General features: G+C 45.4%; 1 protein-coding gene across 2 annotated transcripts in view; it reads right to left on the minus strand.

Moving 5' to 3' along the window:
* The window catches only part of MFRP (membrane frizzled-related protein), a 104811-nt gene extending 96080 nt beyond the window's left edge, over window positions 1–8731 (minus strand). For both annotated transcript variants that reach the window (XM_069741235.1, XM_069741234.1), the window contains exons 1-2: window positions 8670–8731; window positions 7528–7695 (exon numbers count right to left, since the gene is read on the minus strand). In XM_069741235.1, coding sequence (XP_069597336.1) covers window positions 7528–7677 — 150 coding nt within the window. In that variant the 5' untranslated portion in view covers window positions 7678–7695; window positions 8670–8731. The remainder of the gene's footprint in view (window positions 1–7527; window positions 7696–8669) is intronic.
* Between the last annotated feature and the right edge of the window lie 10094 nt (window positions 8732–18825).

The following is an 18825-nucleotide window of genomic DNA, read 5'->3' on the forward strand; positions in this document are numbered from 1 at the left end:
TCATTGCCAGATCCCGCAGCCCACATAGGAAGCACCTAAACTGCAGGCACCATGGAGTCGGCTAACCCGACCGCAATCTGACAGGACAACGTATTGGAGGCAAAGTGACCTTGACACTACCCGGAAACAGCTGGCGTGCTGGAACCAGGCTGGGTAGGAGGGAGTACCCATGCCAAAGACACTGCTGGGAAACAGCTGGCAGTGCTGGAACCCAGAGTAAATACTGGAAACAGAGTGGAGGCAGAGGCCTAATTGGAGAAAGTTGAAAATTTGTAGTAGTGTGAATGTGGACAGAGCAGGAGAAATTGCCGGACACACAGCAGGGGATCAGCTGACGTTACTGATCCCCAATAACAAAGGAGCAAGTGTTGACTGTGCAGACGGCACTCCTGAGCAGCAACTGGCAGTGTTGGAGCCCAAGGTCAATGCTAGAAACAGAGTGGAGGCAGAGGCCTAATTGGAGAAAGTTGAAAATCTGTAGTAGTGTGAATGTGGACAGAGCAGGAGAAATTGCCGGACACACAGCAGGGGATCAGCTGACGTTACTGATCCCTAATAACACAGGAGCAAGTGTTGACTGTCTAGATGGAACTTCTGAGCAGCAACTGGCAGTGTTGGAGCCCAGGGTCAATGCTAGAAACAGAGTGGAGGCAGAGGCCAAATTGGAGAAAGTTTAAAATCTGTAGTAGTGTGAATGTGGACAGAGCAGGAGAAATTGCCGGACACACAGCAGGGGATCAGCTGATGTTACTGATCCCCAATAACATAGGAGCAAGTGTTGACTGTGCAGACGGCACTTCTGAGCAGCAATTGGCAGTGTTGGAGCCCAGGGTCAATGCTAAAAACAGAGTGGAGGCAGAGGCCTGATAGGAGCAAGATTAAAATCTGTAGTAGTGTGAGTGTGGACAGAGCAGGAGAAAGTGCTGGACACACAGCAGGGGATCAGCTGACGTTACTAATCCCCAATAACACAGAAGCAAGTGTTGACTCTGCAGACGGCACTTCTGAGCAGCAACTGGCAGTGTTGGAGCCCAGGGTCAAGGTTAGAAACAGAGTGGAGGCAGAGGCCTAATTGGAGCAAGTTTAATATCTGTAGTAGTGTGAGTGTGGACGGAGCAGGAGAAATTGCCGGAAACACAAGATGGGATCAGCTGATGTTACTGATACCCAATAACACTGGAGCATGTGTTGACTGTGCAGACCGCACTTCTGAGCAGCAACTGGCAGTGTTGGAGCCCAGGGATTACAGGAGAAACAGAGTGTAGCCAGAGGCCTAATTGGATCAAGTTTAATATCTGTAGTAGTGTGAGTGTGGACGGAGCAGGAGAAATTGCCGGACAAACAGAAGGGGATCAGCTGACGTTACTGATACCCAATAACACTGGAGCATGTGTTGACTGTGCAGACATCACTTCTGAGTAGCAACTGGCGGTGTTGGAGCCCAGAGATTACAGGAGAAAAAGAGTGTAGCCAGAGGCAAGTGTTGACTCTACAGACGGCACTTCTGAGCAGCAACTGGCAGTGTTGGAGCCCAGGGTCAAGGTTAGAAACAGAGTGGAGCCAGAGGCCTAATTGGAGCAAATTTAATATCTGTAGTAGTGTGAGTGTGGACGGAGCAGGAGAAATTGCCGGACACACAGCAGGGGATCAGCTGATGTTACTGAAACCAGTAACACTGGAGCATGTGTTGACTGTGCAAATGGCACATCTGAGCAGCAACTGGCGGTGTTGGAGCCCAGGGATTACAGGAGAAACAGAGTGTAGCCAGAGGCCTAATTGGAGCAAGTTTAATATCTGTAGTAGTGTAAGTGTGGACGGAGCAGGAGAAATTGCCGGACACACAGCAGGGGATCACACTGGAGCATGTGTTGAATGTGCAGAAGGCACTTCTGAGCAGCAACTGTCGGAGTTGGAGCCCAGGGATTACAGTTCAGGTGGTAGAAACATGAACACAACAGGAGACCTGGATACTGCTGCAAACCAATTATTTAATCTGGAAGAGGACTGGCAAATTCTTGCAAGATCCAGGCCTTGTTCATTTTCAGAAAAGTAAGCCGGTTAACGTTATCGGAGGATAGTTGTATGGGACGGTCTGTTAGTACACCACCTGCGGCACTATAGACGCGTTCCGATATTACACTAGCAGCAGGGCAAGCCAGCACCTCCAATGCCAACTGGCTAAGCTCTGGCCATGTATCCAGCTTAGAGACCCAAAACTTGAAGGGGGAAGAGCCATGTGGGAGAACACTGAGAGGGCAAGACATGTAGTCTGCTACCATCTGACGGAAAACGTTGCCTCCTGCTGACTGGAGCCATCTGTGATGGTGTAGGCATTTGTGGCGGGGACACAAAACTTTGCCACATTTGGGCCATGCTGGTCTTGCCTTCTGCTGAGGCGCTGCTTCTGCTCCCTCTTTGTGCAGAGCTTCCTCCACTGCCTCGATGCACTGAGCTGCTTTGTAAAGCACTAGCAGCACTGATCTCGGGTGGAATGGAGAACATGATGGAATGAAAAAGTGTGTCTTGGTACTCCCGTTTCAACGGTGTTAAGAGGCTTTGTAAGTTGTCCCAGTAGCGAGAATATAGGAGGGTGTGCACCAAATAATCAGTCGTGTTGAGAATGTGGTCGTTTCTCAGGCACTGCAGTATGAAATCAACCATGTGCTGCTGACTGCCAACTGGCCATGAAACGCTGTCCCCTGCTTGAGGCGTGATCTCTGCCTGCTCTGCATCACCCCATCCTCGCTCTACATACTGACTACTAGATCATTGTGTACCTCCCTCCTTTGGACGGATGTCTTCCTCCTCCATTGACTTCTCCTCATCCTCCTCACAAAGTGTCCCCTGCCTAGGCCTTTGTGAGGAACCATGTTGCACAGACTGTCCAGAAGCAGATGACATTTGTGACTCCTCATCCTCCACCTCTTCCACAACCTCCTCCCTTAGTGCTTGCAGTGTTTGTTCAAGCAGGCAGATAAGGGGGATAGTCATGCTGACTAGTGCATCATCTGCACTCGCCATCCGCGTGGAATCATCGAAGGCACGCAAAACGTGGCAGATGTCCTTCATAGAGGCCCACTCAGTGGTGGTGAAGTGTGAACAGCGCGCAGTACGACTTGTTTGCGCCTGATGCAGCTGGTACTCCATTACTGCTGCCTGCTGCTCACACAACCGCTCCAACATATGTAACGTTGAATTCCACCTGGTGGGTAGGTCACATATGATGTGATGTTCCAGAAGACGGAATCGGCACTGCAGTGCTGCAATGCGTGATCTTGCCATGCTGGAATGCCGCAAGTGAGCGCACTCTATGCGGACCTTGTGCAGCAGTGCATCAAGATCCGGATAGTCCCTCAAAAAACTCTGCACGACCAAGTTGAGCACATGTGCCAGACATTGGATGTGAGTGAGGTTGCCTAGGCCCAGAGCTGCCACCAAATTTTGGCCATTGTCACACACTACCATGCCTGGCTGGAGATTTGCTGGCACAAACCACACGTCGCTTTCCTGCTTGATGGCATTCCAGAGCTCCTGCGCTGTGTGGCTTCGATTCCCCAAAGAAATTAATTTCAATATGGCTTGTTGATGTTTGGCCACGGCTGTGCTCATATCGTTTGTAACAGGTAAGCGTTCACGGGTCCATGTGGAGGTAGACTGTGACGGCTCCTGCAGCGCTGATTCTGAGGAACTGGAGTATGAGGAGGAGTCAATGTGTACAGACTGGATTCCTGCAATCCTTGGAGTTGGCAGACCATGTACAGTGCCACTATCAAGATCTGTACCCGGCTCCACAACAGTTACCCAATGGGCAGTGAGGGAAAGATAACGTCCCTGTCCATGGTTACTGGTCCACCCATTGGTGGTCAGGTGGACCTTGCTACTGATGGCGTTTAGTAGCGCATGTTTAATTTATCCCTCCACATGCTTGTGCAGGGCAGGGACAGCTTGCCTGCTGAAATAAAAGTGGCTGGGCACGTTGTATTGTGGGACTGCCAATGCCATGAAGTTACAGAAGGTGTCAGTCTCCACCAGCCTGAATGAGAGCATTTCAAGGGACAGTAGTTTTGCAATGCCAGCATTCAGAGACTGTGCTCAGGGGTGGTTTGCCGAGTATGGGCACCTTTTCTCCCATGCCTGTGCTACCGATGGCTTTAGACTGGCCTAGGAGTGTGAGGATGACAGGGAACATGGTGCTGTGGGTGGAATTACACTGCGTCTCTGTACAGCAGTGCCAGAGGTTCTTTCATTGCGATCCGGTGAGGAAGCCGAACCAGCTGTGTGTGAGCTGGAGGATGAGGCTACAACACGAGCTGAAGAGGTGGTAGGTGGCGCTGTAGGTTGGCCTAGGTCTTCAGTGTGTCTTTGTAACTCCACCACGTGCTTGGTCCGCACATGTTTCCACATATTTGTGGTATTGAGGTTGCTGACACTTTTCCCTCTTTTCATTTTCTGATTACACAGCTTGCATTTGACAAAACAAATGTCATCTGCAACTGTGTTAAAAATGGACCAGGCACTGCAAGTCATGGGAGGGCCCGTTTTGGGTTTTGGAAGAGGTATGCTCCTAATGGGTGCCAAAGTGGAGGCTACAGGCAACCCAGTCTGCCCCCTCCCACTCCCTACTTTTTGGGCCGTTTGGGGAATCTCTTCCTCAGAGCTGCTCCCACCCCCTTCCTGTACCTCATGCCATGATGGGTCCAGGACCTCATCATCTACACTACCCTCTTCAAACGACTGCTTCTCCTGGGTAGTCTCAGCAGCACAATATGCACCAGAAAGTGGCACCTGAGTCTCATCATCAGATGCGTACTAAGGTGTGCTGACCGTAGGCACTGGCCCACCCGCCTTTTCAGATTCAGAGAGACAAAGCAGTTGCACATCACTGCATACTGCCTCTTCTTCAATTTCTCGAATGCTTCTTGGATGGCCCCCTCTTTCCAAGCCAAAAGATTCAGAGAACAGAAGTAGAGATGGCTCCTGTCCAGGGTTCTCTGACTGCCTGGGCAATTTGGCAGGTGGTAAAGAGACAGATGTGTGTTCTTCAGTGCTCTGGACCTGAGAGGATGTGGCACCAATTGTAGTCGATGCGTTAGCTGCCATCCATCCGACAACGGCTTCAATTTGTTCCTCCCGCAGCAGTGGGGTACGGCGAGCTCCTACAAAGCTGTTCATAAAGGACTGTTTCCTGGTAAAACTGGGGGATGCTGAGTCACTGGTGCCCGCAGCAGGCACAGAATCCCCACGTCCTCTCCCTGCAGAAACTCCACGCCCACGACCACGTGCCTTACTCCCTGCCTTCTTCATCATGGTAGACTGATAAAGATAGGCAGAAAAGTACTAAGGGCTTAGTGTGCTTATTCCTGAACAGCTGCTAACAGCCATAAGAAACACTAAAACACTATAAAGTGTGTACTAGACTTTAATATGAGCTATTGTGGCCTACACAACTGTCAAGAGGAGTGTTTGGTGAACTTTATTTAGGTTTTTTTTTAACAAAAAAAAAATGGATGTGCCCAAAGATGTCAAACCGATAGTATCACAAACTTTTTGTAGCTATTACAATGCAGGAAGGTAACCTACAATGCAATAGATGAGGCTCCAAAAAATAGGCTAATACTAATCTGGTTGGGGCTGCAGGGCACAAGGCTGCAGAAAGGCTCCTCTATCTACTCCTATATAGTGTTTGCACACAATCTAGCTGGATACGGATGGAAACACACTAATAGGAGAAATCAGGAAAAATGGGCAGCAGCACTAATGAAAAAAAACACAATGTAACAGTATGAGGCAGTGACCCACGCTGAGCGGATTACAACCAGATGTGGCTGCAGAACACACTACCGTGTGAGCTCCACTCACACATAGAGACCTCGCAGACAGCTGTGAACAGCGCTGCAAGGCTGCAGAAAAGCTCCTATATCTACTCCTATATAGTGTTGCACGCAATCTAGCTGGATACGGATGGAAACACACTAATAGGAAAAATCAGGAAAAATGGGCAGCAGCACTAATGCAAAAAAGGACAATGTAACAGTAAGAGGCAGTGACGCACACTGAGCGGACTACAACCAGATGTGGCTGCAGAACACACTACCGTGTGAGCTGCACTCACACACAGAGACCTCGCAGACAGCCATGAACAGCGCTGCAAGGCTGCAGAAAAGCTCCTCTATCTACTCCTATATAGTGTTGCATGTAATCTAGCTGGATACGGATGGAAACACACTAATAGGAGAAATCAGGAATAACATGCAGCAGCACTAATACAAAAAAGGACAATGTAACAGTATGAGGCAGTGACGCATGCTGAGCGGACTACAACTAGATGTGGCTGCAGAACACACTACCACGTGAGCTGCAATCACACACAGAGACCTCGCAGACTGCCGTGAACAGCGCTGCAAGGCTGCAGAAAAGCTCCTCTGTCTACTCCTATACGGTGTTGCATGCAATCTAGCTGGATACGGATGGAAACACACTAATAGAAGAAATCAGGAATAATGTGCAGCAGCACTAATGCAAAAAAGGACAATGTAACGGTATGAGGCAGTGACACACGCTGAGTGAACTACATCCAGATGTGGCTGCAGGACACACTACCGCGTGAGCTGCACTCACACACAGAGGCCTCGCAGACAGCCGTGAACAGCGCTGCAAGGCAAAAAAGCTTCTCACACAGCGGTTGCTAAAGTAGCCTGGGTAAAGCACTATGAAGCAAGTCGCTATCTCAAACTGTCCCTCAGTCAGAACAGCAGCATCCTATCCCTAACTGAATTCACAGCAGAGTGAACCCAAAATGGCGGCGGCAGCTTTTATAGTGCATCATGACATCATTTCAGCAGCCAATCACAGCCATGCCATTAGTTACATGCCAACATGCATAACAGGATGTGCCCACACTTCTTAGGATTCCTCATTGGCTGAATTAAATGAAACTGGCTCATTGCATTTTGGGAACTTCCGATTCCGGTATTCGATATTGTAAAAGTATCGGAACTTAGTATCGGAACTCCGATACCACGAATATCGTCTGATACCCGATATTGCAGTATCGGAGTGCTCAACACTACTCCTGGCATAACTCCTGAGGTTATGCATGTGCTCCCTCATATATACGTACCACAGGTTGAGAACCATTACACTAGCCAGGGTTATAGGATTTTGGACCACGTTAGGGTTTTTTTGCATTTAACCTCTCTTTATTGTATGTCTGATGGAAGTATATTCTTAGAAAAAAAAGCCACCATGTGCTTATATATTCTTATTACATATTAGGTTAATAACCATTAATATGTTCTTACATATGACCTAGTATTACAACTGAAGAATACAAATTATTGTGTAAAAATAAGCAAAAAAAAATCTTCAAAACAGGCATATTAGTATGAAGAAACAATCCACAAAGATTCTAAAAATGCAGACTGAAAAGTAGGCTATTTGTAAAAGTAATACCTAAATAATGGGGCCTCAATGTATTTGATGTGTCTGTATTTGTAACTGTTATGATGATCCTTGGTATCTACTTACCTCCTCATCAGATATACCGTACATAGAGATGCAGCTGTTTTCACTCATTGCTTGTTCTTGTTGTATAAGTTCTGCATCTCCAGATCCTCCTGGTTCTGGGTTTGAGGGATGCAAAGATACCCAGCTCTGGATGTGTCTTGTTATGGTCATGAATGAAGTCAAATTATTCTGTTAAGACAAGAAGATTTCATCTATTCAAAGTGGATTTCATTGGTTATGTTCACTTCTATCCACGTGGCTAAAGTGGGTATCTTATCTTCTGGCGTTTGGTCTCCTGTATATCTTTCCATACTACACATCGTTTGGTGTCATCACTGATCTCAATCTTCTCGAAAAGAAAAAGGATCTGTCACCAATTTCATAATGACCACATAAGAGTGATATCAAAGTCCAGCAATTGAGTAGGAGACTCATAAGTCCCAGGGTACTCTGCCCACCCAGCCGAACTGACAGCTGCAGTTTGTTTTGAGTAGTCGGAGGAGCTGTCAATCAGACAAGCTGGGACGAGAGTAGAGTTTAAAAAAGATAAGTGGTCTGAATTTGGATATAGTAGATTTTTTTTTCCAGACATATGTTGGGGCATAGTTGGGAGCACCCCATGTGCATGACACTCTCAGCCAATCATTCCAATATCTGTGGCTTTGGTTGATGTTAGTCTATTGTGTATGGAAACTTATAGAACGTCTCTATCCCTGGAGGACCTGCCCTGACCTGCAGATCAATCGTCATCTCATGATACTCTCTGTATTGTGAACTTGAGATGAATAACAAAAATACTAGAAGAATATTTTACATTCTTAGCCTACACTTAGGTTATCCTTTACCGTTATTCCATGAGTGGCTGAACAGAACCAGAAATCCATGTTGACTTTGACAAGGGCAATTATTAATATTTCCTTTTCATGGAAAATATCTGGATGTATTGAAAATGCATAGCGTAGAATAGACGCCATCTTGATATACAATAAACAGACCAGTCTGTAAAGGGTATGAACTGAAGCCCCCATATTAACATAGCCGATACCAGTGATCATTCGTCTATAGGTCAATACTTAGGAAATGCTAAAAAGAAACATTCCGGTCCTGACATTTATCGTACATACATCTGTATATACTAGCATAATACAGTAAACAGTACTCACCAGTTTTGGATTCTAAGCAAACTTTGCACTATGTGTGAAATGTCCTAAGCCTTCTGCAGAGTGCCAAAGCAGAGCAGGGGTCTGTTAGAAAATGTGCCAGACAGTCTAATCCGAGTCAGGTGAATAACCCTCCCTTTACTGCCGAGGAAACTACTAAGTTTTAATCATGTTTTGTTTTGAATGAGTATTACCGTGGTGATCTTTATATTTACCATGTAGCCCTTTGCCCTTTTTTTCATTATTGTGTGATTACAGGTAAGTACATGTAAAGTAGTTAGTTGTACAAACATTCATTCAACTTTAATTTTTTCTACACACTGGTATCTACACAGACACACTCGTACAGCCACACACACAGACACATACAGGTGCTTCTCACAAAATTAGAGTATCATCAATAATTTAATTTATTTCGGTTCTTCCATACAAAAAGTGAAACTTATATATTATATAGAGTCATTACAAACAGAGTGATCTATTTCAAGTGTTTATTTCTGTTAATGTTGATGATTATGGTTTACAGCCAATGAAAACCCAAAAGTCTGATCTAATCTATCTTATCTAATACTGGCGATACCAGGGTGCTGAGGTAAGAAGAGGCCGCTCACACTGCTGTCCACCCTATCTGATCTACAGTAATACTGGAGATACTAGGGGTGCTGAGGTAAGATAAGGCCACTGACACTGCTGTCCACACCCCCTATCTGATCTTATATTGGTGATACTAGGGGCGCTGAGGAAAGAGGAGGCCGCTCACACTGCTGTCCACCCTATCTGATCTACAGTAATACTGGAGATACTAGGGGTGCTGAGGTAAGATAAGGCCACTGACACTGCTGTCCACACCCCCTATCTGATCTTATATTAGTGATACTAGGGGCGCTGAGGAAAGAGGAGGCTGCTCACACTGCTGTCCACCCTGTCTATCTGATCTAATACTGGAGATACCAAGGTGCTGGGGAAAGAAGAGGCTGCTCACACTGCTGTCCACCCTGTCTATCTGGTATAATACTGGAGATACTAGAGGCGCTGAGGTAAGAAGAGGCTGCTCACACTCTTGTCCACCCAGTGTATCTGATCTAATACTGGAGATACCAGGGTGGAAAAGAAAGAAGAGGCTGTGCACACTGCTGTCCACCATATCTATCTGATCTAATACTGGAGAGACCACGGTGCTGAGGTAAGAAGAGGCTGCTCACATTGCTGTCCACCCTGTGTATCTGATCTAATACTGGAGAGAGCAGGGGTACTTAGAGAAACAAAAAGAGGCAGCTACGCTGCAATCCACCGTTTGTGTGAATGGTAAGTGACTGCTGTGAAGTGAACTATACATAACGTATATAATGAACTATTGAGCTATATTCAGGTATTTTTTTCATTCTAGGAAAGGTTTTCGTGTAACAAGTGTAACAAGATGTAATGAGGTAATATAGTGATTACTTTCCCAGACATAAAGGACTTTGATTTACAATTACTAATTAAAGGAGTTGGACTTTTTTTTTATAGTGAAACTTCCTTTAGTTATTTATTTTTTATTTTTGGAGAGCCTCTAAGGAATCACGCTAAGGAAAGCCGCTATTGGATTACATTGCCATTCTCCTTGAAGTTTAACTGCTGTGTTGAATGAACAACAATCTAAGGCCGGGTTCACTTTAGCGTATGTGTGCGCAGCATATACCTGCATACCGATCTGCATGCGTCTTGCATACTTATATTTAATATTGTGTACACAGGGACATGCGTTAGCATGCGTATGCGTCGTTTCGCGGTGTGTGGCGAACGCAACATTTTGCATTTTTTGAGACGTCAATTTAGCACAGATATACACATGCAGATGAGTGCATCTAAACAATGCATTACTATCTATGTGAATGCATTGGTACGCAAGGACATGCGTACGCACGCGTTTGATATGCATGCGTACTTCACACTAATTATGTCCAGGAAATGATGTCACCATCTACAAAATCCCTGATGTATAAAAGGGGTCTGGAAACAGGAAGTCCATTACTCTCAAGACTCTGGATGTGAGCACAAGACTCAGGAAAAGACTCTGGATGTAAGTATAGAGGCTTTGAAAATGTATGTCTGTCTCTCACTGCATTCTGTGCTATGTACTCTGTACTTATGTTTTGTTTTCTGTTCCTTCTAGACTCCTTGCCTGGCTTGCTCCCTCCTGTCCGTGATTACCTGTTGTGTATTGCTCCTGTGGCCCTGTGTAAGTATGAATGTGTGTACTATGTTGCTCTACCCAGTATCACACTCTGCCCAGTTTCACACCCTTCGTAACTTTTTGTTTTATGTTTTCCTTTTTTTCCTTGTAAACTGTGCGGTGCTGCTGTTCCCATTTTGTGCTGCTTTTCCGGTGCGGTGCTGCTGTCCCCGTGTTGTGCTGTTTTTCCGGTGCTGTGCTGCCCGCTGTGCTGTTGGACTGCCTGTAATGTAAGTATTGGCCTTCAATTTTTTTTTTTTTTGCTTTGGCTCTTTTAACAAGTTAAATTGTTTGTATCTGTTCTTTTCCATAGTGTTTTACTTGACTGCTGCCTGCTCTTCAAACATGTCCTCCAGTGAAGACCTGATGGCTCCCAGGGTGGACATGACACTGATTATGTAATCACAGTTGATATACTGATTGGTATGTATTCCAGTGCGGAAGAGCAGGAGCAGTCAAGTGGAAATGAATCTTCATAGGGTCATCGGGTTCAAATTCCTGAGGAGGAAAGACCCCGGTGTAAGTATTCTTTTCATTATCAGACTTCTAATTGGATTTTTTTCAGGTTTTGTATATTTAAACTGTAGTACTTAATTTTTTAAAATATTTTATTTGTTTTATAGGTTCAACAACGTGAGGAAGGTCATCTTGTCATTGACAATGACCTACTCATTCCACTGGTTCAAGAGCGTGTAGCGTTGTGGGACCCCCATGATCGTAATCACTCCGACTCAGTATTTATTCGACGACTCTGGGAAGAAGTGGCCAAATCGCTGTTGGATGATTGGGACCATACAAGGCCAAAAGTCATAAAGGATTTTCGTAAGTATTGCAATGTGTTCTCTGTTTTTCTGTAAATGTTGTTGTCTTTTTGAACAATTATTTTTTTTTCTTCCCACTTCACAATGTTGGCGTTCGATGAAGGATCGCTTCAATAAGGATATCAGACAGGAGATGTGGGTTAAGTGTTGCTGCTCTAAAGCTTTTGAAATACAAAAACAATCGTATGCTGTCTTTTCTGAGGCCTGCGCTTGCTCAGCGAACGTGAGTATCTTTTTTGTTGTCTGACTATTATATAAACTTAAGAAAAAATGTTAGTAATGTTTTTCTTTTATTTTACACACAGAAAATAGAGCAGCACTATAGAACCTGGATCTTCCTCTGTTGGAGCGGCCCCTCATCGACCAGCCAACGAACAGTCCCAAACATCCACCAGTAATGTAGCAACCAGGCAGGCTTCACAGGCTGGGGAACAGACAGCCGGTCTATCAGGCTTTCCCCTCTCTCAGCCCTCTGCCACTGCTTTTATTGGGACTTCTCATCAGCAGCAGAGGGCCTGAGAGAGGTCAGTCATGCCCGAGTTATTAATTTATGCTCAGTCTTCCAGGATGGGATGAAGGTGATTGGAGATAGACTGGATAGTGGGTTCACTCAGGTGAACACACTTTTCCAGGATGTCCACAGATGCCTTGACCACCTGGAAGCCGACCTTCAGAGACTGGCCAGACTTTTTTTTCAGCAATAGAGAGGGGCGTGTCAGAATACCTTATACTTGAACTCCAGCTGAACGTCATGCAGGCCTGCCAGGCTGCCTACAGCCAGGCATTACAGCAGCAGCAGTCCTGAAGTTATCAGCTGCAGGCTGGATTTACCAGCATCAACAAGCACAACATCACTGGCCTGTTCCCCCAGTTGACAGCTACACCACGCTTCAGAGTGCAGCAGGCCTGCAGCAAGCAGCATCCACCATGCTACAGAATGCAGCATCCACCACGCTCCAGAGTGTAGCACCCCTGCCGCAAGCAGCATCCACCACGCTCCAGAGTGCAGCATCCACCACGCTCCAGGGTGCAGCACCCCTGCAGCAAGCAGCATCCACTTCGCTCCAGAGTGCAACACCCCTGCAGCAAGCAGCATCCACCACGCTGCACAGTCCAGCACCATGCGCTGCTACAGAGGTCAAAATTCCCACTCATGCAATAAACTCAGAAAGACTCCCACTAGTAACTTGGCGCTGCACTGGAAAATGAAGACCAGGAGCAAGAAAAGTCGGCCAAAAATGGTCCTACCATCTCCACTCTCACCTCCCAATGTATCTCTGTTGTCTAATATCAAAAGAAAGGGGTTATATAGCACGGTCCGAGGAGCGGTGAAAGAAAACTCAGGCACCAGGATGGGGTCAAGCCAGTGGCTTAACCCCATCCTGGTGTCTGAGTTTTCTTTTGGTGCTCCTCGGACCGTGCTATATAACCCCTTTTTTTTTACTTTTTGTCCTCCATCGGAGGTGTTTGGCTGGAGCTGCAGGGTGACTCTGCATCTTTCCCCTCTTTGGGGCTACTTCTTCCAGCGCTCCTAACTAAACCGCACACTACTGACTCTGTTGTCTAATATGTCACTACCTTCCCTTGGTTGTCCCCCCTTCCAATTTGTCTATCCCTTCCCACAGTTCAACTCCTAATGTGTTCTCTACTCCCAATGTGTCCAGTCACATCCAAGAGCCAATCCTTCAATTAATTGTCCCTTCCACTGTAACCCCCTTCATCATCAAATGTTACTCAATCATCACAGCTCAACACCCCCAAGGTCCACAATATATCACTGTCATACAGACCCCAAACATAAAACCAATTGTTTGTTTGCTGTTAAATAAAATTTTTATTTTGATTGCACAACAATCTCTGTTTTCTTTGTCTCTTTATGAGAAAACACACACATGTGGGTATTGTATTGTTGAGTCAAGTTGTAATGGGTGTTTAACTGGAGGTGTTTTATTAGTAATAAAGTCATCAAGCATATGTAGTAAAGTCAGCAAACATATAACATTTACTTAAAGTGTATTAAACCATATCGTCTTGCCATGCAAGACGTCCAATATCCGAAACAAAGTAAGCAGCAAACTTATCCCTCATGTGGGCAACTTCCACTGTAGTCCTCAGAGGGTGATAATAGTAATCCTGCAAAGTGGTATCAACAGGTTCGTAAAGTTCTAATTGTAGTCACTCTTTTGCCAGGATGTAATTGTGCATAACAACACACACTTTGACCACATCATCAATTGTCTCAGTGTTTAGATTGATTGGTGTTCCTAAAATGCGCCATTTTGATGCCAGCAAACCAAGGGCACACTCCACAGTTATTCGTGCCCTTGTCAGTCGGTAGTTGAAAACCCCTTTTGGTATAATTCAAGTCCCAACTCGAGTACGGTTCTATGAGGTTGGCACACATTTGAAACGCCTCATCCCCAACCGCAACAAATGGCATTGGCGGTCCTTCAGTGTTCGGAAGAGATTGTGGCGGTGGAAAATTAAAATTATTACTATACAAACGTTGGCCCATGTCAGAGTCTTTGAAAGTCTGTGAGTCATTTCCTCATCCAAATAAGCCAACGTCAACAGCGACAAATCGACACTCTGCACCTGCAATCGCCATGAGAAAAATCCAAAAGTATTGTATTTTTTGTAATTGAAATACTCGGATCGACTTCCAGCAGTTCAGAATCCAAATGTGTTTGCAATCCACAGCCCCCACACAGTTAGGAAAATTACAAATTTCATTGAATTTTGCTGCATTTTTCAGTCAGACTTCAGTTGTGGGTTGGGGGAGGAATTCTGCAAGCAGAACGTCACATAAGGCATGGCAGGTGTCTCAACAATCCCAGAAAGGGTGGACACTCCAACCTGGAATTGGAAATGTAGAGATCTTAAGGTCTCTCCGGTAGCCAGGAATGTGAAGAACAGAAAATGGGGGAAAAAACAGTACATGGCTTTTCTAACAATAATACAAGCAACGTGTTTATTTTTCAAAATTAAGTACCTCAGGGTCACCAACAGACATTCCTCAGCAGGAATTGCTCTACATAGTTGCGTGTCCTGCCTGGTGATGGATCCTCGCACACATTGCAGTAATTCATCGAAGCTCTGTTCAGACATCCTCGTGTATTCAAAAAACTTCCCTGGGTTTTAACGTTGCTTGGTGTACAACGAGTGGTAGGCTCCACGGCTCTCTCGGACTTCAATGATGGGGTGTTGCCAGTAGCGACGACGATGTCTTCTCCGTCTTGCTCTTCTCCTTTCTTCTTCACAAGCCACAGCAAAGGCAAAAGCCAATTTCAATTCCAAATCCAGATTACGATAGTAGCTCTCCATTCCAAGATCCATCTTGCAGCTGGATACAGCAACAAAAGATGAGGATTTCATCTGTGTAGGGTCTATATACACAGAATCCCCATGAGACACGCCCATTGGGTGTGGCTTTTGTCAAGGAAATTCTCCTGGAACAGCATTTCCGCATAACAAAATTCTTTGAAAATTCAAACGCATGCACTGAAAAATGCAAACGCATGCAAAAACGCATACAAACGCATGCACACGCAGCATTTTTTTGGTGTCCTGTCTAAGCTGATGCGGAAAAAAATGCAGCATAACCATGCATTTCAATGCATTTAGACATGCGTTTGTGCATGCAGATGATACGGTGCGCACAGAGACGTTAATGTTAACTTAGCCTAAATTAAATTAATGTTTTATGTGACCACCTTTTACCTTCTAAACAGCATCAAATCATCAATTCTTCTACGTACACTTGTACACAGGAACTCGTCAGGGAGGTTGCTCCAAACATCTTAGAACTAAGTACAGATATTCAGTGGATGCAGGCTCACACAAATCTTTTTGTATTTTCATATAATCCCAGACAGACTCGATGATGTTTATCATCATTTTCAGGACTCCTAGTTTTTCTATAGCCTGGAAATAGGTAAGTACCTGCCCCTATTTTTCAACATTGAAGACACCATTAATCCTAATGAAATTACCAATTCCATTTGCTGAAATGCAGCCCGAAACTTTCCAGGACCCTCCAGTGTGCTTCACTGTAACTGGCAGAAACTCATTGTACAGCCCTCAGTGATCAAACTGCATTCTCATATTTCTTATTTAGATTTTTTGACTCACCAGTTTAGAGCACCTGCTGTCATTTTTCTGCATCCCAGTTCCTTGGTTTTTCATGTGTAGTTGAGTCGCTTGGCTTTGCTTCCACGTTGAAAGAATGGCATTTGACACAATTCTTCCATGAAGACCATGACTGCGGTATTGTAGATGCTTCCTTCCAACTAACTCTCTTCTATATCAACCCCACACTTTAACAACCCTGCTCCCACGCAACACCCCTTCCCTCCAAATGAACACTCGTACATCTTTTTCTTTGGATAAATTGGCCAAATCAGCCTTTTATTAACAAACATCTTAATAAATAAATAACTTCTTTGTGAGGAGGTTCTTGGAGCTCCAAAACCTGGCGGTAACCAGTAAATAATAATGAACCATACAGCATTACCCCAAGACGTGACCATTAGGGTTGAGCGACCTTGACTTTTTTAGGGTCGAGCCGGGTTTCGCGAAACCCGACTATCTCAAAAGTCGAGTCGAGTGAAATCGGCCGATTATGGCGAAAAGTCGAGGATCGACCGAAACACGAAACCCAATGCAAAGCGAAATTTTTTTTTTTTTTTCTCTCTCTCTCTCTCTCTCTGAAAAGCTGGTGTTACACAGTACAAATCGCTACAGCGCACAAGCGACAACATGGCGATAGGCGTCCACGCCCCTAAGACCTATGTCATCACTCTGCCCACGCCCCTTCATTGGCTGAAAAAAATGGCGCCAAGCGCGTCATACGAAACGCGACTTTGGCGCGAAAGTCGCGTACCGCATGGCCGACCCCACACAGGGATCGGGTCGGGTTTCATGAAACCCGACTTTGCCAAAAGTCGGCGACTTTTGAAAATGAACGATCCGTTTCGCTCAACCCTAGTGACCATAGGCTCGGGGGCACCTTTGTTGCCGGAAAACCTTTTCCATTACACCAACTCTCAGGGACCCCACCCTGTAGAGCCCCCAAATCCGCCAGACAATTAACCCAAATCCAAACATAAAGGGGAGGTTACCATCCACCTGATGTACAACTCCCCCACCACAATTTTGACACCAACTCCAAGAACCCCCTCACCACCGCTTGCCAAAATGACCCAATGATAACATCATCCAACATTTTTGTTAAATTTACCTTTAACCCCTAAATTAAAGGGCGGAAGGGCGGGACCTATGCTGTTGGTGCATCATGCCGATTGCATCCTGACTTAATATCCCACCCCCCTTAACCGAGGATGGTGAAACCAACTCTCCTATTCTCATGGTCCCAAAAAATGCCCATGAAAACGCCAGCCGAAACAACGTCTCCTCAAACTGAGAGCTGCATACTCATGCCAAAATGCCCCCCATCCAGAAGCTTGAATGATACAGGCTGTCCGACTGTCGGTCCTAGTGAGACCCTTTCTAAACCCTTTCAGTGCCTGACCTACAATAAAATGCTTAGTAATATCCACCAAACCACTAAACTTGAACCCATATGCTATTCCTGCCATAATACGATTAACTCTTGAAATAGATCACCTTTCTAACACCATCCAACTAAACCAACAAAGTAAAGCACCCACAAGGTCCTCTTCTGACCCCAACTCTCTGAAATCCTGACTCCATAGTTCCCACTCCCTCCAAGCTGTTTCGTACACTACCCATGTCCCGTTTGCCAAGGATGTATGAATCAAAGAGCTCGACGCTCGAATACCAGTTCCAAGAGCTCCACTGGCCACTTGCAGCCTGCAGACTCCGCGCCTGGCACCACTGATCGAAAGCGATCCCACTGCATATGAGAAAGAGAATCAGCTATTGAATTCTCTACCCCTGGTACATGCACCACCACCACCCGTACATTGAGACTAAAACACCTCAAGACAAAATCACAGCAACCGAATCACTAAGGGAAAAGACCGAGACAAATTGTTAATCATCATCACCACTGATATACTGTCATAATGAAAACGTGTCTTCTTATTGCTGAATGGCTCACCCCAAATTGACAAGGACACTACAATCGGGAAACACTCTAAAAGTGTCGGATTCTTTGTAAATCCTGCTTTGACACAGGTCTTCGGCCATTCCCCTACGCACCATTGACCCTTGCAATAAGCCCCGAAACCTGTATTACCTGCCGCGTCAGTAAACAATTCAGTCAAAATCAGTGATCATTAGTGACCAGCCATTATACTTTTCAAGGAAACCCTCTCAAACTGACAAATCCTCCCTGAGTTCCTTTGTTAAACGAACATAATGCCTAGGAGATGATGCCCCCGCCGTTGATGGTGCCAAGCGAGGTGAAAAAACCCATCCCATGGGCATAATCAGGCATGCTAAAATGAGTTTTCTTAGTAATGACTGTAGGTCCCTCAACTGGATTTTTTTTTTGAGCTAGCCCACCCTGCACACTTCAGTGCGCAAAGCCACTCTTTTTCCCTCAGACAACCTAAACTCCATCTTCTCGTTTGTCAATAGTGATGCCCAAAAAACTAATACATGTGCATGGCCCTTCTGTCTTTTCTTATGCTAGTGGAACTCCAAAGTGCCCAGCTACCCACTCCATAGATCATAACAATAACTGGCAAATCGGTGAACCGGGCGGCACGATAAATAAAAAATCATCGAGACAGTGAATAACTGATGTTATCCTTGCTAGGTCACAAACCACCCACTCCAAAAACAAACTAAATGCTTCAAAATAGGCACAAGAAATAGAGCAACCCATGGGGAGACACCTATCCACAAAATAAACACCCTTCCAAAAACAACCCAACAAATGCAAACTATCTGTTTTGGCTAACAATGACCCCTTATCATACTCCTTAACCCAACCAATTGAACCATCAAAGGATGTATCAATCACCGAGCAAAGCTCCGAGTCTATGCCATCGTTAACCGATAACCCTTTAGGAAACGATAAATGCTGAATAAGCCAGAATTTATTTGGCTCTTTCTTTGGTACTACCCCCAAGGGAAAACCCACCAAATTATCCAAAGGGGGCTCTTTAAAAGGATGTGCTGGCCCTGCACACGA

Source organism: Ranitomeya imitator, chromosome 10 (assembly GCF_032444005.1).
Source record: "Ranitomeya imitator isolate aRanImi1 chromosome 10, aRanImi1.pri, whole genome shotgun sequence".
NCBI lineage: Eukaryota > Metazoa > Chordata > Amphibia > Anura > Dendrobatidae > Ranitomeya > Ranitomeya imitator.